This window comes from Osmerus eperlanus, chromosome 20, assembly GCF_963692335.1.
Source record: "Osmerus eperlanus chromosome 20, fOsmEpe2.1, whole genome shotgun sequence".
Lineage (NCBI taxonomy): Eukaryota > Metazoa > Chordata > Actinopteri > Osmeriformes > Osmeridae > Osmerus > Osmerus eperlanus.
The window spans coordinates 12,795,824-12,816,217 of record NC_085037.1 but is presented as its reverse complement, the minus strand read 5'-3'; the positions used below and the strand labels follow the sequence as shown (position 1 = coordinate 12,816,217).

The following is a 20,394-nucleotide window of genomic DNA, read 5'->3' as shown; positions in this document are numbered from 1 at the left end:
GCATATCATTATGGTTCCCCGTGCTTGGTAGCTGAGATGTGGTTACTTTGCTATGTAGCAATACAGGCCAAGTAAATACAAGGGTGTTCTTTGACTCTGACCACTTAAATAATGTTAGAACTATTGTATGACCTACTGATCCTTGATATTCTGCTGTGTTTTCTGTGTGCACTATTTGTACATTGCTCGGGGGAAAAACGCCTGCTTGATGAATAAAATGTGATATTGAAATCGCTGTTAAACATTCTTGGCAAGTGGAGAAAAAACATCTACCAACATAAATTTAAGACATTTAAAGAAACTGTGCATCTGAAACCTGTTTTAACCGGATTCATATTTGTGTGCAGGGAGTTTACACCAAGAGAAACAAACAGGAAGTGAAGACCAGGAAGTCACATGACCTCTATTTACAACAGCTAAGGAGGAACACAGCACCTTGAGGCAGAACAGTACCCTCCTACTTCTCTCCAAAGCGACATACAGTACAGGGGGATTTGAACCTGTGCCCTCTTGATTTGCAGTCAAATGCTCTTCCACTGAGCTGTTCCTATTGAACACGTTCCTCTTATCTCTTATAGCTGATAGCCTGATCCACCTCTCTCTCTCTCTCTCTCTCTGTCTCTCTCTCTCTCTGTCTCTCGCTCTCTCTCTCTCTCTGTCTCTCTCTCTGTCTCTCGCTCTCGCTCTCGCTCTCTCTCTCTGTCTCTCTCTCTCTGTCTCTCTCTCTCTCTCTCTCTCTCTCTCTCTCTCTCTCTCTCTCTCTCTCTCTCTCTCTCTCTGTCTCTCTGTCTCTCTCTCTCTGTCTCTCTCTCTCTGTCTCTCTCTCTGTCTCTCGCTCTCTCTCGCTCTCTCTCTCTCTCTCGCTCTCTCTCTGTCTCTCTCTCTCTGTCTCTCTGCTCTCTCGCTCTCTCTCTGCTCTCTCTTCTCTCTTCTCTCTCTCTCTCTCTCTCTCTTGCTCTCTCTCTCTCGTTCTCTCTCGCCCTCACACACACCCAGACACTTGGATTTGTCGGCTAGACTAGAGAGAGTGAGGTAAGAAGGAGAGGAAGTGTGGGCGCTCCTTATTATAGCCCTGGTGTGAGAGATGCTGGAAGAAGCAAAGCCTGAGGCACACAAGGCTAATCCTCCCCGTCTGCACTGCTTAACCCTGGCTAAACCAGTAGGAGACAGCATGGAAGGGAGAACCAGGCAGGCAGGCACAGAGGAGATAGAGAGAGAGGGAGAGAGAGGGAAGAAAGAGAGTAGAGAGATGGGGGGGGGAGAGAGATGGGGGAGGGTAGACAAAAGGAGGTGTCTCCCCACAATCTGCCCTCGGCAGAAACTCTCTTCAACACCCTGATCGTCCCAGATCTCACCGGGCGTGGAGCGCTCACCAGTGGGGTTTGTACAGTGTAGTGGTGAGGGTGGGGGAGGAGCAGGGGTGGGGTGCATGATGGGAAGGAGAGCGTAGGTCACCCCCCTCTGAGAGGCTGACGGAGACATAAGGGATGAGGGCGAGACTGACGTCAAACACCCTCAAGGGAAACAACACCACAGGCAGTCAACAGCACCAGGACACCACAGCTACAGTTTGACACGTTTAAAGTTAAGGGCATATCTGTGTGAACACTAAAGAGGATGTCGTTATGTGATTTAGTCCTGGACACAAAACAAAAAGTTATTGAGGTTTTTTTTGTTGTGTATTTTAATTGGTGGACGGGGTAATCACCGGGTGGCACTCACTCAGGTGAATAATTGTTGATCCAATTAGACGGAACACGGCTCACAGACACCAGTGCTGAAGTGCTGATTATCATGCAATGCTTTTACACCAAGGCCTCCTGTTCTGTGTGTAAAACCTCGCAGAGTAAGAACAACAGTTGTCTACGAAACGTTTAGACGTGAATGTACAGAATAAACTTCGGTACATTCACACACAAAAGAAGAGTGATGGCAGCTCATGACTTCTCGTTTTATTGTTCAGCCTTCTCCTCTCGATGGGAGGAAGTGAGAGAGTCTGAAAGAGGACCGGATAGAGAGAGAGAGAGAGGCTAGTGACTGTGGTGTGACATGGTGTCTCTGATCCAGGCTCCCTGAGTTCACTGTACTCTGCCCTCCTCCCCCCTCCCCCTCCTCCTCCCCCCCCTCCCCCTCCTCCCCCCTCCTCCTCCCCCCTCTCCCCCCCCTCCCCCTCCTCCTCCTCCCCCCTCCCCCTCCTCCTCCCCCCTCCCCCTCCTCCTCCCCCCTCCCACCCTCCTCTCTCTCTAACTGTACCCTCTTTTTGTTCCTCCAGGTATCTCTATCCCTTCCCTCCCTCCATCCCTCCCTCTCTCTGGTTGAAGCAGGGACACAGATACACCAGGATAGTGCTTTGTGAAATTCTCACCAAGCAAAAGTAAATCTACTCCGATTCAAGGTTGGAGATCGAGCTTTTCCAACAAAGTTCATGGAAGGTTGATCTGGACATGACCCTAAACTCAATCACCAGTTGAAGCTGGGCTACAGAAAAACAGGAAGGAACATCCAGTAATTGCCCTACACAGGGCATTCTGCCCTTTCTGTTCTGCTGACTCAGAACATCCAGACTCAGAACAGCCAGACTCAGAACAGCCAGAACACTCAGAACAGACAGACTCAGAACAGCCAGACTCAGAACAGCCAGACTCAGAACAGACAGACTCAGAACAGCCAGACTCAGAACAGCCAGACTCAGAACAGCCAGACTCAGAACAGCCAGACTCAGAACAGCCAGACTCCGGTTCTGGAGTTTCTGTCCTGCCTCCAGCTCTGAAGGATGAGAGACTGCCAGGTTCTCTGTTTAGTTCTGCTCTGCTAAGCCACTTTGTTGCAGGGGCATCCTAATTACAGCGTCTAACAGGCCAGGGTCCCAATGAAGCCAGCACTGCGTAGGGAGGTGCAACCATGCGCAGGGTGAAGCAGTGGTTCCCATGAGAAGCGTTGCAGTGTGGTGAGAGGAGGACCATTGTGAGACAGAGTCTGGGTTTTGGGGGCCCCTTCTTGTCTAATGTCATGTGACTAGTGTGTTCTCTCTGTGTGTCATGTGACTGGTGTCTTCTCTCTGTGTGTCATGTGACTGGTGTCTTCTCTCTGTGTGTCATGTGACTGGTGTCTTCTCACTGTGTGTCATGTGACTAGTGTGTTCTCTCCGTGTGTCATGTGACTGGTGTCTTCTCTCTGTGTGTCATGTGACTGGTGTCTTCTCTCTGTGTGTCATGTGACTGGTGTGTTCTCTCTGTGTGTCATGTGACTGGTGTCTTCTCACTGTGTGTCATGTGACTAGTGTGTTCTCTCCGTGTGTCATGTGACTGGTGTCTTCTCTCTGTGTGTCATGTGACTGGTGTCTTCTCTCTGTGTGTCATGTGACTGGTGTCTTTTCTCTGTGTGTCATGTGACTAGTGTGTTCTCTCTGTGTGTCATGTGACTGGTGTCTTCTCTCTGTGTGTCATGTGACTGGTGTCTTCTCTCTGTGTGTCATGTGACTGGTGTCTTTTCTCTGTGTGTCATGTGACTGGTGTCTTTTCTTTGGGTGTCATGTGACTGGCGTCTTCTCTCTGTGTGTCATGTGACTGGTGTCTTCTCTCTGTGTGTCATGTGACTGGTGTCTTCTCTCTGTGTGTCATGTGACTGGTGTCTTCTCTCTGTGTGTCATGCTAGATGCAAGCAGAGACACGCAGGGGGACGGGGGTCCTTGCTCTGTTGATGTCTTTTGACATGTCTGTCTGTCTGTCTGTCTGTCTGTCTGCAGGGTTGTCTGTCTGTCTGCCTATAGGGCTGTCTTTTGACCTGTTTGTCTGTCTGTCTGTCTACAGGGCTGTCTGTCTGTGTGTGTGTGTGTGTGTGTGTGTGTGTGTCTGTCTGTCTGTCTGTCTGTCTGTCTGTCTACAGGGCTGTTTGTCTGTGTGTGTGTGTGTGTGTGTGTGTGTGTGTCTGTCTGTCTGTCTGTCTGTCTGTCTACAGGGCTGTCTGTCTGTGTGTCTGTCTGTCTACAGGGCTGTCTGTGTGTCTGTTTGTCTACAGGTCTGTCTGTCTGTGTGTCTGTGTGTGTGTGTGTCTGTCTGTCTGTCTGTCTACAGGGCTGTCCACCCTTCCTTCTCAGTTTATTCTCTCTGACCCTGACCCAGACCAGACCCAGACCAGACCAGACCAGAGCCTGACCCAGACCAGACCCTGACCCTGACCCTGACCCAGACCCTGACCCTGACCCTGATCCAGACCCTGACCAGACCAGACCAGACCCTGACCCTGACCCTGATCCAGACCCAGACCAGACCCTGACCCTGACCCTGACCCTGACCCAGACCAGACCCAGACCAGACCAGAGCCTGACCCAGAGCAGACCCAGACCAGACCAGACCAGAGCCTGACCCAGACCAGACCCTGACCCTGACCCTGACCAGACCAGACCCAGACCAGACCAGACCCAGACCAGACCAGACCAGACCAGAGCCTGACCCAGACCAGACCAGACCCTGACCCTGACCCTGACCCTGATCCAGACCCAGACCCTGACCCTGACCAGACCAGACCAGACCAGACCCAGACCAGACCCAGACCAGACCAGAGCCTGACCCAGAGCAGACCCAGACCAGACCAGACCAGAGCCTGACCCAGACCAGACCCTGACCCTGACCCTGACCCTGACCAGACCAGACCCAGACCAGACCAGAGCCTGACCCAGAGCAGACCCAGACCAGACCCAGACCCAGAGCTGGAGGCCACCAGCCATGAAGTCAAGCTGGTGCTTGCGTACTTTGCATGTCCATGTCGTGCCTGATAAGGCTTTAACTGGCTTAAGTCAGTCAATGTGTTTGAACTTCTCAGAGCTATCAAACAGGATGTTCTGCGTCGGCAGTGAAAGGGGATTCTTGATGATGGGGGGGCTCAAGTGACAGATGGCGGAGGGGTAAAAAAAGGGGGATTGGCGAACAAGAATATAAATAATGTTTAGATTTTAACTTCCTGTGGTGCTGTTATTGTATAGTCAAACAACGTAAACACTTGTGTACACAAATACAAACATTTTATTATAAAAACAAAAAACAAATCTAATATTGTCATCCTCATTCAGGCTCAGAGTTTCAATGATCCTGGCCTCAGCAGACACAACAGCAGCGTGTTCATAATTTGTTATTATTAAAAGATTATAAGAGATGCATTTTTCTCCACTCACCCCTTTGGAAGTCCCTCTGCTCTTGGTGAGACAGGACCTGTCCAGGTTCTGATACCCTCCTATCACCTGGATCTCCTCCGCGGTGGGGTACCTCTTCTTGCCCCCCACCCCTGCTTCAGTCAGGGTGGGCAGCTGGCTCAGTGTCTTGGGGGTGAAGGTGGAGGTGGGGGAGGTTTTGGAGGTGTTGGGGGGTATGGGGCCCGCTGCCTGCCCATCCGCGGCAGCCTTTCTGGGGGTGATGGTGATGGTGGCTCCCCTCTTCCCTGGCTGAGCCCCGGACGCACTCCGGATGGTGAAGAGGGTGGGAGAGGGGGAAGGGGAGATGGAGGGGGAGGAGGCTGGAGAGGGAGAGCAGGGGGAGGAGGAAGGGGTGGGGGGGCAACTCACCCTGCCTGGATGTTTTAGAGAGTTCTCATGGGAGGGGCAGAGGAGAGAGCGGGAGTGGGTGGATCTGGGTTCGGTGGATGTCTGGGCCTGCTTTGGCCGGAGGAGGGGGGATCTCAGTTGCTGGGGCCCCCGCGTGGTCTCCTCCTGCTGGGGTCTGGAGGTGTGGTTCTCCCTGGGTGGGTGCTGGGGTCTGGAGGTGTGGTTCTCCCTGGGTGGGTGCTGGGGTCTGGAGGTGTGGTTCTCCCTTGGCGGGTGCTGCAGTCTGGGGCTCACCTGTGCCCTCGCCTCCCTCTGGTCCGTCAGACCCTGGGGCTTTCCTGCAGACGTCTGGGACGAGCTGTCGTCAGACGGCCTTCGCGCTTCCTGTTCCCTCAGCTGGAGGTTCTCCAGCTGGCGCTGTAGAGATCTGGCGTCCGACGAGGGCCCCTCACCCCGCTGGGGCCTCCCCTCGGGCCCCTCTGCGGGGCTAGCCTCCTGGGGCACCCCCGTGTGGGGCTGGACCTTGATGTGAGAGGGCAGATCCACTGCTCTCTCACTCAGGCTCAGAGCTGTCCTGGAGCCCACCGTCTTGAGGTTGTAGATTCGGCTCATGGCTTCCAGCGAGTGAGGGAGAGGCGGAGAGGGAGAGTGTGAAGGGTACTCCACCACCTCTTCTTCTTCTTCTGGGAGTTCCTCCTCTTCTCCTCGGCTGTCCGCTTGTCTTCTCTGCCAGATCTTTGCGCCGCACCTCAGTTCTTCATGTCTGAGGCGATCCTCCTCCTCGTCGCTGTCGGACTCAGGCTCTGAGACGATGATTGAAATCCCTCCGCTTTCTTTCTCGACCCGGCCGCTTAGAGAGAACGAAGCAGGAACAGGAAGCTGTGGGATGGATTTCAACAAACCAACTTCCTGTCTGACGTAAACCACAGCGTCTGTGTGTGTCGCAACTCCTTCCTGTCTGCTTTCTTTCTCTCCTCCCTTCCTCGTGTTAACGTCTCCCTCCCTCTCTGCTCCTCCCTCTCTCCTCTCCTCACAACTGTCTCCCTGAGACCCGTTACCCTCTCCCCCCTCCCCCTCCCTGTCTCCCACCCCTGCCTCCATGTTCCTCAGCTTCTCTCTCTCCTTCTGTCGGATCTTCTCTTTGAGGGACTCGATGCGACTCAAGGGCTTCCCTATCCTCCAGCTGTCCCTCCTCTCCACCCTCCTCCCTCCCTCTCCGTCCTCCCTGCCGTCGTCGCTCTGCACGCTGGGCCGTTTGCTCTCCAGCATCTCTTCCACCCCGTAGAACACCGTCCGGGGGATGTGGACCTCCAGGGCTGCGAGGGGCGCTGTGGCCGCCACCCCCCTCCGAGGAGACTTGGGCGTCGGCTGCTTCTCCTCGCCGTCCTCCCCCGCCGCCCTGTGAGCTCGGCCTCCTCTCTCGGTCTCTCCGTCGTGGGCGCTCGTCGTGTCTCCCACCCGCTCGATCTTGCTGATCAGGTCCTGGGTGTGCTGGGAGAGGACCGAGGGTGGCAGCACCCCAGGCCCCCCGCCGGGCCACCCCGCTGCTCCGCTGGGGTCCCCTAGCCGGTGTGCCCCTGCGCTGGCGAGGGCGGAGCACTCGGTGAACGCCGACGAGTGTCGGTGGTGAAGGTCGGGGGCGTAGACGGGGCCGACGCACTCTGTGGATGTGGCGGCGCTCCTCTGGTGCTTGGTCTCCCCCGGGACGGAGCCCTCTCTCCCCTCCCCCCTCCTGAAGTCTGGGCCCATCCGCTCTTGGACCTGTGGCTCTTTCTGTCTCCCCCCCTCCCTCTCTACTGCCCTCCCCCCCACCCCATCCCTCTCTACTGCCCTCTCTACTGCCCTCCCCCCCACCCCATCCCTCTCTACTGCCCTCTCTACTGCCCTCCCCCCCACCACATCCCTCTCTACTGCCCTCTCTACTGCCCTCCCCCCCACCCCCTCCCTCTCTACTGCCCTCTCTACTGCCCTCCCCCCCACCCCATCCCTCTCTACTGCCCTCTCTACTGCCCTCCCCCCCACCCCCTCCCTCTCTACTGCCCTCTCTACTGCCCTCCCCCCCACCCCCTCCCTCTCTACTGCCCTCTCTACTGCCCTCCCCCCCACCCCCTCCCTCTCTACTGCCCTCTCTACTGCCCTCCCCCCCACCCCCTCCCTCTCTACTGCCCTCTCTACTGCCCTCCCCCCCACCCCCTCCCTCTCTACTGCCCTCCCCCCCACCCCCTCCCTCTCTACTGCCCTCTCTACTGCCCTCCCCCCCACCCCCTCCCTCTCTACTGCCCTCTCTACTGCCCTCCCCCCCACCCCCTCCCTCTCTACTGCCCTCTCTACTGCCCTCCCCCCCACCCCATCCCTCTCCACCGCTCTCACTCGTCCGTCCTGTCTGATGGGGACTCTCCGGGCGAAGCAGACCCCTTCCGGGCCTCTGACGGAGGCCACCGTGAAGCCCTCCTCCCTCTGCTCTCCACCTGCCATCCCTCCACTCCCTCCATCGCCGCTCCTTTCTCCCCTCGGGGGTTCGACCGAGCGGTCAGGCTCCTTAACCGTGTTCCTCTTCATCCCACCCTCCTCCTCCTCTTCATCCTCCTGTCCGTCCGCCTCCCTGCCTCTCCCGGCCTCCTCTTCCTCTCGCTGTTTCCCAACGCGTAGTTTGTCAGTCAGCCGGATCCAGCCCTGATTGGTTCCCTGACTGCCTCCTCTCTCAGTGGGCCCCCCGGGCCCGGCCTCCCCTCTGGGGGCCACCCTCCTGTCAGAGTAGGTCCTCTCCACCACCCTCCTCTCCTGGTGCCCCTCCTCCACCAGCCCGTTCTCCCGGTGACAGAACACCCTGTCGGAGAAACTGAACGAACGTTTGGGGACCCCTCTGAAGGCTGAGGTCCTGTCCTCCCTCGCCTTCTCCGTCTCCCCGGGCAAACCGTCCCCCTCCCTCAGTTCCCCCTCCCTCAGCAGGCTGGCAAAGCTATCGCTGCTTTTGGACCGGGACGGAGGCTTCGGGTGCTCGCCAAATTTACTCCGGAGCGCGCTGACCCTCCCCCCGCGCTCGGCCACGGCCGGGTTGTCCGCGTTGCTCGTCCTGACGTCCCTGGACGAGGGAGGGACGCCCCGAGCAGGGCCCTTCTCTCTGGGTGCCTCTTTCTCTCTTTTACTCGTCCACCCCGCCTCCTGTCCCTGCGGCTCTCTGTCCCTCCCCCCTTGTCTGATGGCCCTCCCCTCCCTCTCCCCTTCTCCCTCCCTCCCTGGGGTCCTCCCTCCTCCGCTCCTGTCGTCGGAGGTGAAGGAGGGCTTTATGATCAGCACCTCGGACGCTCTGATCTCCGTCACACTCCCTCCACCAGCCAGGAGCTCCCGGAGGTCCATCTTCACCCCTCTCTTCTCCTCTGACTCCCTCTCCGCCTCCCTCCATCTGCCCCTCCGCTCCTCACTGCCCTTCCTCTCCTGCTCGATGATGATGATGTTGTCGGCCCGGATGGTGCGCAGGCCAGAGACCATCTGGAAGGGAGACGAGGAGCTGGGCGAATCTGAGTCTCTCTCCTTCCTCTCCTCCTCTTTTCTCTTTCTCGGAGTCTCCTTCTCCCTTGTGGTGTCCCTGCTCGCCTCTCTCCCGAGACTCCTCTCTCTCTCTCTCCCCTCACTCCTGTCCCTCTCTCTCCCCTCACTCCTCTCCCTCTCTCTACCCTCACTCCTCTCCCTCTCTCTCCCCTCACTCCTCTCCCTCTCTCTCCCCTCACTCCTCTCCCTCTCTCTCCCCTCACTCCTGTCCCTCTCTCTCCCCTCACTCCTCTCCCTCTCTCTCCCCTCACTCCTGTCCCTCTCTCTCCCCTCACTCCTGTCCCTCTCTCTCCCCTCACTCCTCTCCCTCTCTCTCCCCTCACTCCTGTCCCTCTCTCTCCCCTCACTCCTCTCCCTCTCTCTCCCCTCACTCCTCTCCCTCTCTCTCCCCTCACTCCTCTCCCTCTCTCTCCCCTCACTCCTCTCCCTCTCTCTCCCCTCACTCCTGTCCCTCTCTCTCCCCTCGCTCCTCTCCCTCTCTCTCCCCTCACTCCTCTCCCTCTCTCTCCCCTCACTCCTCTCCCTCTCTCTCCCCTCACTCCTGTCCCTCTCTCTCCCCTCGCTCCTCTCCCTCTCTCTCCCCTCACTCCTCTCCCTCTCTCTCCCCTCACTCCTCTCCCTCTCTCTCTCACTCCTCTCCCTCTCTCTCCCCTCACTCCTCTCCCTCTCTCTCCCCTCACTCCTCTCCCTCTCTCTCCCCTCACTCCTGTCCCTGTATCTCTCCAGGGTTTTCGTCTGCCCGTCCCTCCTCCTCCCGGCCTCGCCGTCGTGGCTTCTGGGGACGCTTCTCTCCTTCTCTCTGCCCGGGCCGGCGTCGTATTCCTTCACCCCCCTCGCTTGCCCCGTCTCCCCGGGCCGCTCCCCCTCTCTCCCCCTCCTCCGCGCGCTCTGAGAGCGGATGAAGGGGTTCTGATGCACGGGAGCGATGGTTTCCTGGGACACCTTTCCGAGCGGCGGTCTGGGCTCTCCGTCCAGCCAGGGCCCGCAGACCCCTCCTCCCTCTGGGCTGAGCGAGGCCTCGCTACCCTGGTGCACCATCGGGGAGCAGTCTAGCTCCCCCAGGACCTCACATGGTGCCCTGCCGTCCCCCCCCTCTCGCTCCCTCTCTACCACGCCCTCCCTCTCTCGCTCCCTCTCTCCCACGCCCTCCCTCTCTCTCTCCCTCTCTCCCACGCTCTCCCTCTCTCTCTCCCTCTCTCCCACCCCCTCCTGCTTGGCTCTCCTACGTTGGATGATCCCTCGTTTCCAAGCGGGCATGCTGGCCAGCCTCGCCTCCTCCTCTCTCTCCCTCTTCTCTCGCTCCACCTCCTCCCTCCTCTTCCTCTCCAGCAGGAGTTGTTTCCATTCCGGCAGAGAGGAGACAGACATACTGGAGGAGAAGCCTTGCTTTTTGTTCAAGCAGTTTGACTGTCCTCTCTTAAAATCCTCTGGGAATGTTTCTGTTAAACAGATGGGAACAGGTTTAACACTTGTTTCTATGTTTTTAAAATCTTGTCACAAACCACTCACTAATGTAGGATGCACAAAGGATCTTAAGAGAGATCATTGCAACTGAAGACTAGAATATTAGGCTATCGTGAACCAACTGGCTTGTGACCCTGAATCAAATGTACAAGACATTATTTACAGTATCTTACATATGATGGAATTACTTAATTTGACTGTCAGAAACTCACATCGAAGTTGTCTGCAGAACGCATGATAGGCTATTTCAGAGCTCTGGTTCACAATTCAATATTTCAGTATTACTGTAATCAATTCAGCCTCTTACAGCTATACGTATTTATTACAACAAACTATTTTGTAAAAACTTACCCCGGTGTTTTTACTTAAAATTCAGTAAACCACGTTGCATTTCCACCATGGGTGGTTATAGACTGCGCGTGCTGTGCCTATGGTCTGAATCTATGCAAATCCGACACCGCTGCGTTCTAATCAATGAATCGATGCTGTCAAAAAACACCGAAGGATTTATCAGGTTTATATCATTACGTTAGATAACGACGACTTCACTGTGAATTAGAGCGCGGAGTCTGAAAACATCTCTAATGGTAGTAAATATTCCCGGCTTCAGCACAGCCTGTAATCCTATAATTACATTAAACTCCGTCAGGGGAGTTAGTGGCACACACCATATTGACCGTCCTAAGAAAAGACGGGTAAAGAAGATAGCCGTCTGCCAGTCTCCCACCCCTCATCCCTCCCTCCCTCATCCCACCCCTCATCCCTCCCTTACGCTAATTGGAAGAGGAGGCAGGGGGTCATGGCTGAAAGTGCTGCCGGCAGAGCGTGCAAGTTTACCTGAGGTAAATCCAACGTATGAAGCTCCGGTATACCCGCGGGATTTAAATAGTCAATTTGAGACCAACTTGATTCGTGATTTAGTTTTATGCCTACATTTATGCTTACGATAATAAGCATAAAAGCAGACGTTTCTTCCTTTTCAGCCGTTTCAAATAACAACCATTACCATGCATGTCATGTTGTGAAGACTGGTGCATCATGAATTTCCTCATGAACTCTAAAGATTTACATTACATTTACATTTAGCAGACGCTCTTATCCAGAGCGACTTACAGTAAGTACAGGGACATTCCCCCCGAGGCAAGTAGGGTGAAGTGCCTTGCCCAAGGACAGAACGTCATTTGACACGGCCGGGAATCGAACCAGCGACCTGACTGATTACTAGCCCGATTCTCTAACCGCTCAGCCACCTGATTCCCCGGTAAAGATACAATAGCAGCTTGACAGTGAAGGAATGTATGAATAAAATAGCCAGAAATACAGTTTCTTTGTGATACAAAATACTCCATTTGGTAAAAAAAGAAATGTATGTTGTGTACAATATGTATTCCTATATTATGCCAAGAAGATCCAGTGACAAGAAACTACCTAAATAAATACAGTGTTGCAAGGCTTAGATCAGGTTCCGCAGAAGATTAATTGGGCACATTTGCTGATCAAACACCAAATACAATCCCTGCATCCCAATTCCCAGATCTATCATATCTATATCTATAACTTTACAATTTACTTTCTAAATCTACCCAGGGAATATCTTCATGGCAGGTAAGGCAGAAGGACCAGGGTACAGCAGGGCCTGTTTTACGTCCAACAAGCTTTAAAGGCACAATAGGTAAGAATTCTTCAGTAAAAACAATAAAAAGGTTTTGTCCCCTTTAAACATGTTGTATAAGGCGGGCCTTCCCAGACCATCAGACCATATTAGGGAGCCCCCATTTCTCATATCACAACATAACGTAAACCGCAGCTTCACTCTATAAACGCAAACATTACTCCTCCTTGTGGTTATTCCCGGCCTGAACGCTGCCCTCTGGTGGCAGAGAGAAGAGCTGCAGTTTGCTGCTGAGCTGGTGCCGGAGGTAGGCCAGGTCTTGGGCGTCCAGGGAGTGCGCCAGGGCCAGGTAGGTGGAGAGAGACCCGGCCAGGATGAGTCTGTCCAGGGACAGGGCAGGCAGCAGCCACAGCACCACCCCCAGCTCCACGCACACCGGGTGGCGGAGATGGGCGAAGAGGCGCTGGGCTCTGGGAGACTTCAGGGACAGGGGGTCACCCAGACCCAGACACTCATAATACACCTGGGAGAGAAAGAGAGAGAGAGGAGAGGAAAAAGAGGGAAAATGAGAGAGAGTGAGAGAAAGTGTGTAAGGGAGAGCAAAAGAGATGTGGGACAAGCACATCCACACACAAGCACAAATAGAGTTATCTATTGTCTATTTATAAGAAGAAAAATCATAATCCCTCTTCTGCTGTTGTTCAGAATTTCACCAGGATAATTTCACCGGGATAATTTCCCACCAATTATTGTTTTGGCACGGCATCAAGGTGACAAACACAACTCAGATGTGTGACATCACAGGAATATCTCAGGATACAGGAAGTGTGGCTCCACCCACCTGTGTGACATCACAGGAATATCTCAGGATACAGGAAGTGTGCCTCCACCCACCTGCTTGACCCCCAGCAGTTCTGCGTAGTCGAAGATCAGGAGGATGCTGCAGATGACAGCCCAACACAGGAAGTGCAGCGCAAAGCAGACCAATGGGAACCAGGTGCTCCAGGGGGCGTGTCTCACCGCCCACACGCAGGGAGCCTTGGTCACGGGCTGCCAGCAGCGCATCAGGACCTAACAAGAGGAAAAACATTATATTCAATAACATTATATTCTTTTAGCACACGTTTTTATGTGTGTTTACGTTTGTGTGTGTTTGTATACGTGTGTGTGTGTTACCTGCAGTGTCAGGGCGGTGGAGGAACAGTAGACTGTCCGGTTTAGGACCCCGAGGACAGCCTGGCAGGCCTGCTTCACCGGCGCCCAGGCCAGGAGGCTGTGCTGGGCGGTGAAGAACGCCAGTAGCCCCACATCCACACACACAGACCACAGCACTGAGCTGTCTCGCAAGGCTACAGACCAGGGCACTGAATCTATAGGATAACAAAACACATTTATACCAATTTTTTACGATATTGTACATATTAAAACAAAAGCTTTACTGATTTACTGCTTTTAAATGGCGTTTAAGACATACATTGGTTGTTAAATATAAATTACTTGAAGGGAGAAAAACTCTGCGCCCAACGTGGGGCTCGAACCCACGACCCTGAGATTAAGAGTCTCATGCTCTACCGACTGAGCTAGCCGGGCGCTGACATCATATGGTATAATCAAGCGTATTCACACTCGGTGTCTGTAATACAGATTATTGTGAATTATTGTGGCATTGATATACAAATACATTGATTATATCTTACTAATGTTTACAAGTATAACCTAAACTTGACATTTACATGTTGCGTTTATATGAATGTTTTCTGTAACTTCTCCCTTGTTCAACGTGTTACTTGAACAACACCTCTAACTTTGTTACTGCAGCCTCGTCAAATCAGTAAATTGTGTGTGTGCTTCTGTGAATTGCAACTACTGTACGTCGCAATCACACTGAACGCAATTTACATAAATGATGCTGGCAAAGGCTATGTGCGGCGCAAAAACATACCTTGACAGATGTTCGTCTCTCCAGTGATGTTATGATAAATGGCTCTAAAAGAAATGAAACGGACAAAGTCTGCACCGGTTATGAAAACGAAAACGAAGTTTAGGAGCGCCAATATACAGATTGTCGGCCCGCGAACCGTGACTGACGCCATTTCAATATTCATTCTGTTTTGCAGTTGCAACTTGTTTCGAGTCTTCCGGGAACGAGAAACGAGGATATAAACACAAGGGGTCGCTGTTTTTAGGGGAAAAAATCACTTAATGTCACTTTATCACTCACTTTATTTTGACATATTCACAGAATGCTTGGAAAATGTATGAGGAAGATCTTATGCTACAAAAAGAAATGCCTAACCAGACATAAAACAAACCGATGTCAAAAGGCCGGAATACGGAATACTTAATAGACCGTTGAAACAAAGCATCATGCCTATTAGCGCTCTGATTGTCAAGTCAAGTTGACCACACTGTCGTAGCACTCAACATGGTAACTCGTGTCCAACGACACTATCCGGATAGATTCTCTGGATCCCTAGAGGTGAGCAGAGAAACAAACTGTTTTAGAACCCATATATTACGTTGCTTTACAGTAATTCAGGAAAAAGGTTGTTTTAGCTAGATAGCAAAACACATTCAAAATAAGTTTGCTGTAGGGAAGTTATAATTATTATATATAATTGTTATAATTGCCCACCTCTGACGGCAAAATGGGTTGTCTGCAAGCTGCGCAGTTAGGTGAAAAAACTCTGCGAACAAAGAATGAGTAAATGAGATGAACTGAAGCGGTCTTTCAGAAGACACAGTGGGTGTGGCCATAGGGCGGGGTGGTGGACTCAGGGCTGAGCCCTGGTCTGGTGCTTAGTAACGGTGTAAATCACTCACCTGTAGTAATCTCTGACACAGTAAACCTTGTTTTTGGTGTCAACTGTGTAAAGTTTCCCCATCATGTTCTCTTTACAGATGACGCAGCAAAAGCAGGCAGGATGGTAGGACATCCTAAGAGCATGTATGACCTGAGGTAGACAGGGGTAGATTGATAGAACCTGGTGTTTGGACACACACACACACAAACAAACAAACATTCTTGCTCACACACACTCGCACAAACACACATGCACTTCCCCACACACACACTCGCACAAACACACATGCACTTCCCCACACACAGTCACACAAACACACACTAAACTAGAGAGGGTACAATTTCTGGGGAAATTGTAGGGTGTGCTTGCTTGCGTCGGTTGCACAGGGGTCCGTTTTTGAATGACATTTTTACAACTGATTTCTGTATATTTTATATGAAAATGCATACTTATTATTTATAAAGATTAAATAGATTTAAAAGCTTTTTTCTTTTGCTGCTCATTTACAACTGAAAATACGAGTGAAGTGTAGAATGAAATGGATGTCTTCTCATTTCCCCTGCAAGAGGCAGCCTCATCGTTGAATCAAAACGAATAAATTTGGCAGACCGGTGTAAAAATGGACCTAATCTCTATGACTTAAACGTCATTTTAAGTTTTTCCCTTCTCGTGATATTTTCATGCATTTAGCCTACTCATTGCATTCATTCATTAATAAAGAACCCCCTTTGAAGATTATTCTACGACGTTACCCGGCAGTAGAAGATGGAATCGCGATTCAGACAGTCCCATCTGCTAACTGAAAATATGCCCCCCAAAACGTAAATAAGCTTGACATTTATTTCGTGCAAAATCGCTCATTCATAAAAAGCTCACTGGTAGCGATCATTGTCAGTAACAACGCAAAATGCCACATAGCCCTGTGTGGAGAAGCTGCCCCGGTAAATTGTACTACTACAGTACAGTACTAGTAGACTACTGCTGTGTTCGTCTTGGTAGCGATTGCGTTGGTTGAATTGGATTTAACGTTCCGTTGTACGGTTTAGGCTGAAATAAATTATTTTCATGAACAGATTGACAACGTTTAGGCTGTGGCAATGAAGTTCAGGTTAGTAGTTAGATAGACTTTTGATTTAAGTAAGGGGAGTGCCGAACATGTTCTGTCGCCGTTTGACTTCCTACAGCTGTGTAGATGTTTTTGTAGTGTCTCGCGTAGGCTACAGCGTTGCAGTGATACACTGTATTGAAACCACAGGTAATGATCATTTCACCCACAAATCGTTTACTTGTAATGTAATGTCATAATAAATCCTACAACGAAAATGTATTTGTGAGGAATGTTTATTTTAAAGATTGAAAACAGATGCATCATAGACCACTGTAGTATGTGTTGCCCGGGCAACAGAGGCTAATGTCATGATGCTAATGCTTCAGTGAAATAGTAGACTACCGTTTCCAAAAGTAGATGTGGGCCTACTTCCTTAATAATATCAGCTAATATTGTACATTACATTTCATAATTGTGTTTCACATCACAAAGTAAAATGAGTAAATAGTTATCACCCTGGCCTCTTTGCTTGTGGCGTTCCTGCAGCTGCCTTGCAGTAAAGCTATAGTTAGCCTAGCTATCCCCCAAGTTAACAGATGCGAAACGAATGTTCTGCTACAGGTAGTCACGCGTGTTTTCGTGACGTTAGTGACGTAGTGACGTTAGTAACGTCAGTGACTGTGGCTAGCAAATTAGCCACCGTTAGCTTCACTTTTCACCACAAAAACGCAATTTCTACTTAAACCATGCAACGGGACGTAAATAAAAATACAACCAACGCAATCGCTACCAAGACGAACCTTTTGACACCGCCGTTGTGTATGTAGTCCAAATATTGACTGATCCTTAGGGGGGCGAAAATAAACAATAAATAAATAAATATATATGTGAGAGAACAAAGGTTGTGCTCTCGCCGAAGGCTTGAGCACACCCAATAAACATACCATGTCTGTAGTTATACATCCACAGGCGTTGCAGATTTCTGAGGATGAGCAGACACCTGAATACTGGCAACAACGTGGTTGGAATCAGGTCACGTGACTTCTATCAGGAAATACACACACAGTACACAGTCTCCACGGAGACAGCTTTATACTTAAGGCTTACCAAGAAGTCCTGCTCACAGAAGGCTTGTCCTGACCTATAGAAGAACGGTTTTCCTCTCAGCTTTTTACCTGAACATGTCGCAGAGAAGAAGTGAGATGAAGGATAGTGCTGGAAAAAGGTGAATAATTGGAAAAAGACAGACAAACAACATAGACAGACAGACAGACATCTATTCCACTGACAAAAAAGAGTCAATAGTCTAGCATCGAGTGACACCAGTGAGTCTCAGCTGTCCAGCAGACGTAGCAGGAATCCTCACCACAGTAGCTGCATGTGAAGCAGGAGTCATGGTAGACTTTCCCCAAGGCCTTGCAAGCCTGGCCAACACCAAACACTCCCTCTCCGCACGTCTCACAGCTACCTGGAAAGGGCAGGCAACACAAAATGAAGACATTGTGTAGTTTGTGGAAACTGCAAGCAAATGTATGTTTAAGTTTTGTCCTTTTTACTTCAGTGTCGATTGGAAACACAGGCACCCCCAGAGGACTTCTCCTTCACAGACATGTGCCCACTCAAAACAGCCTTATAGCTGCCTAGAGCAGTACGTTGAGCAAAAACACCACTATAGAGTCAAAACAAAAACAAGCTTTTCAGCATGCTCACCAAAGTAGAGGTCCTTGTTTGACTGGACTTCCATTTCCTCTGCCGTCCCAGACAGTCTGTTAGGAGCTAATTCTGTGTGAAGGGTAGACAGGAGGGTCTGACGCTGTAAGGGGAGCCAGGTCTGGGTTTATAGACGCTCAGAGGAGTGTGTGGAGAGGTTCTGCAGGGGGCGGAATAGCCTGTAGCTTCACCGGCTGAACTGCAGGACCGCGATCTGGTGGAGAGAGGACAGGCGAGACCAGCTGTCAGAGAGAGAGAGAGGGAGGGACAGAGACAGAGAAAGGGAGAGAGAGAGAGAGAGAGAGGGCGGGGGAGACGGAGAGACTGAGAGAGAGGTAGAGACTGAGAGAGAGGGGGATAGAGAGGGAGAGACTGAGAGAGAGGGAGAGACTGAGAGAGAGGGGGAGAGAGAGACTGAGAGAGAGAGACTGAGAGAGAGAGAGACATAGAAAAACAGAAAGAGAGAGAGTGTGGGGGAAGGGAATACAAGGTCAAAGAAACCAGTTGGGCCAAATGACATCTAGGGTCTGCCGACAGCACGGCCGTTTTGACATTTAGTCATTTAGCAGACGCTCTTATCCAGAGTTTTGAACCCTTCACTGTAGCTTCATTCACCCATGTGGGGGTTTGTTACATCTGAAGACTACACAAAGCAAACCACAGTAGCATCAACTCTTCAAACCCTAATGCAAAAGAACTTCAGACATGGTTAGAAAATTATGTGATGCTGCCCTCAAGTGGTGTCTTCCAGTTTTAGATCTGGAGGCCAGAACAAGCATTTGACACAAGCTGTTATTTATTTAGAAAACTTGAAAACTTTAAGAGCAGATATAGATAAACAGTTTAGTACTTCACACCAGGGGGTTAGTCCTGTTGTGTGGGACATGTTTCTGACACAATACAGGAGTTTACCATGTAAATGCATCAGCCAGCCACAATCACGCCCACACTACCTGTCTGTCAAACTGGTTTCGCCATACCTTGAATAAACGCCAGTGAGGTGTGTGTCAGAGTAGTCCAGTAGCCTTGGCTGGAGGCTATGTCTTAGGAATTCCATAGGAGACGTGTAGAGGCAAGAGCATGTCTCAATACAACTATGAATATTCACAGTACAAGGGGAAATTGCTTAGGCAAAACATGGAACACAGAACACCAATGGACGGGTTATAAATATATAGTTTTGCTGAGAGGTAATTGCCCATAGAAATCCTACAAGTTTCACTGGCTCTAGGGAAATACGACAATTCAGTTGCCTTTTTCTGTGTCATCTTATAAGTGAACACAAAGGGGAAACCTAACCTTTTTATAGACAAATCATCATGAATCTTTTAGTTGGTACAAAGAACCGGTTCGTAAATTTCTATTATCTTGAGGACCACTATGTGCATCCGACACTAAATTCCAGTGAAGCAATGAAAATCTTGTCTTGGCTGAATATTACATTTGATAAAAGTAGGGCACCCATTAAGCCAAAGCGCAGAGGGGAGGCAGAAAAGGGTTCTTTCCGCCATCACCCTCTCCGCTGAAAGGTGCGAACGACTCGCCAACCGTCAAGTTTCGACAGGTAATTGTACACACCCTCCTCTGCGTGAAACAGGTGATAGATAATAAGGAAGTCGCGGAACCTGCCTCCGACCGCCATCGAAATGTTCTAATTTGCGATTTTGACAAGCATGCCAAGTCTTTTTCAGAACATCCAGTAGTTTACCGAATTATTAATATTTTCGGTATTTATAAAGGGACATGCGGCTCTTCAGAACTTGCGCTTCCGTGCTCCTGGGAATTCTAACTTCGCTGCTTTTCAACCGGTCAGGTGAGAAAACAATATTTCAAACAAAACAAAGGTCGGGTACTTCAAAACGGACATTGTGATTTAGGCTACATAGAAATTAGATGTTTTCATCGCGTCTGATTTGATTCTGTTTGCTTATTTGTAATGTCTGTTCATTGTATCTGGCGAGGCAGCTAAGCATAGTGTGGGTGTTGAATTCATTATAGGCCTATTTTTGGAATATGTGATGATACACTGAAACTGCACAGTGTGGGAGCTGAGATAGAATGCTCGTCTTTCTGTAGGAAATATCTGGGGTATTCGGTTGCATCTGTATAGCCTGTAGCCTACTTGACAACGAATTAGCCTACACGACCAAGGTTGGAGATCTAATGATTTATCGCTTGGTACTTGGCATAGATAAATAATGGGGGGGCCAATCCAGGTTTAAGTTTCAACTGTTATGCTTGTCTGTCATTGCTCTTGTAGCATTATGATGGAGGACTACAGTTCATGTTTATGGCCAGGAGGCCCACTAGATTAAATGGAAGCATGGCCTCGTCAATTATTAACCAACAATCTGTTGTATGAAATTCAGGCCATTATGTTCGTTCCAGAGATTATGCAATCTTAGTTTTCTGATCCGACACAATCAGGTGTCTCCTCTCCTGAAGTTAAAATACTCAACTCGCGTTTGTTCAAATACCACACCAGACAGACCAGACACCACCAGACTATACTATAAAACTATAAACTATAAAATAAAAACATAACCAACCTATAGTTGCATTTTTACTGTTCCCTATGCAAACACTCATATTGTTCTGTGTTGGGTTCAAGTCCCTACAAGTTTTGGAGATGTCAAGAATTCCTTTCTGATAGTACATGTGCAGGGAATAT

The 20,394-nt window shown here is 50.7% G+C and overlaps 3 protein-coding genes and 1 non-coding gene across 5 annotated transcripts in view; 1 reads left to right on the top strand and 3 right to left on the bottom strand.

Moving 5' to 3' along the window:
- Positions 1 to 7,305, bottom strand: part of ppp1r18 (protein phosphatase 1, regulatory subunit 18) — an 11,611-nt gene extending 4,306 nt beyond the window's left edge. For both annotated transcript variants that reach the window (XR_009932904.1, XM_062486712.1), the window contains exon 1: positions 5,171 to 7,305. Coding sequence is in view for 1 of the 2 variants with exons in the window: in XM_062486712.1 (XP_062342696.1) it covers positions 5,171 to 7,285 (2,115 nt within the window). In the remaining variant the exon portion in view is untranslated. The remainder of the gene's footprint in view (positions 1 to 5,170) is intronic.
- A 4,158-nt stretch (positions 7,306 to 11,463) lies between these two features.
- Positions 11,464 to 17,930, bottom strand: nrm (nurim). Its single transcript, XM_062486741.1, has 10 exons — positions 17,724 to 17,930; positions 17,380 to 17,481; positions 17,121 to 17,188; positions 16,958 to 17,020; positions 14,985 to 15,115; positions 14,797 to 14,848; positions 14,104 to 14,634; positions 13,338 to 13,531; positions 13,056 to 13,232; positions 11,464 to 12,684 (listed from the first exon to the last, which is right to left on the bottom strand). Exons 7-10 carry the CDS (start codon positions 14,264 to 14,266, stop codon positions 12,379 to 12,381), a joined length of 840 nt encoding a protein of 279 aa, XP_062342725.1. The 5' UTR covers positions 14,267 to 14,634; positions 14,797 to 14,848; positions 14,985 to 15,115; positions 16,958 to 17,020; positions 17,121 to 17,188; positions 17,380 to 17,481; positions 17,724 to 17,930; the 3' UTR covers positions 11,464 to 12,378.
- On the bottom strand, positions 13,679 to 13,751 carry trnak-cuu (transfer RNA lysine (anticodon CUU)). The gene has a single exon. It is a non-coding gene; the product is annotated as a tRNA-Lys (tRNA).
- Positions 17,931 to 19,270: 1,340 nt separating the features above from the next.
- Positions 19,271 to 20,394, top strand: part of cdcp1b (CUB domain containing protein 1b) — an 80,747-nt gene continuing 79,623 nt past the window's right edge. The window contains exon 1 of the mRNA XM_062486709.1: positions 19,271 to 19,536. Within this exon, the coding sequence (XP_062342693.1) occupies positions 19,467 to 19,536 (70 nt within the window). The 5' untranslated portion in view covers positions 19,271 to 19,466. The remainder of the gene's footprint in view (positions 19,537 to 20,394) is intronic.

Excerpts from the sequence above, each read along its gene's own strand:
- nrm (XM_062486741.1), bottom strand. The coding sequence starts at position 14,266 with ATGAATATTGAAATGGCGTCAGTCACGGTTCGCGGGCCGACAATCTGT. Across the intron at positions 13,233-13,337 it reads CCACCGCCCTGACACTGCAG|GTCCTGATGCGCTGCTGGCA; the intron begins GTAACACACACA and ends TCCTCTTGTTAG. Across the intron at positions 12,685-13,055 it reads AACTGCTGGGGGTCAAGCAG|GTGTATTATGAGTGTCTGGG; the intron begins GTGGGTGGAGGC and ends TTTCTCTCCCAG.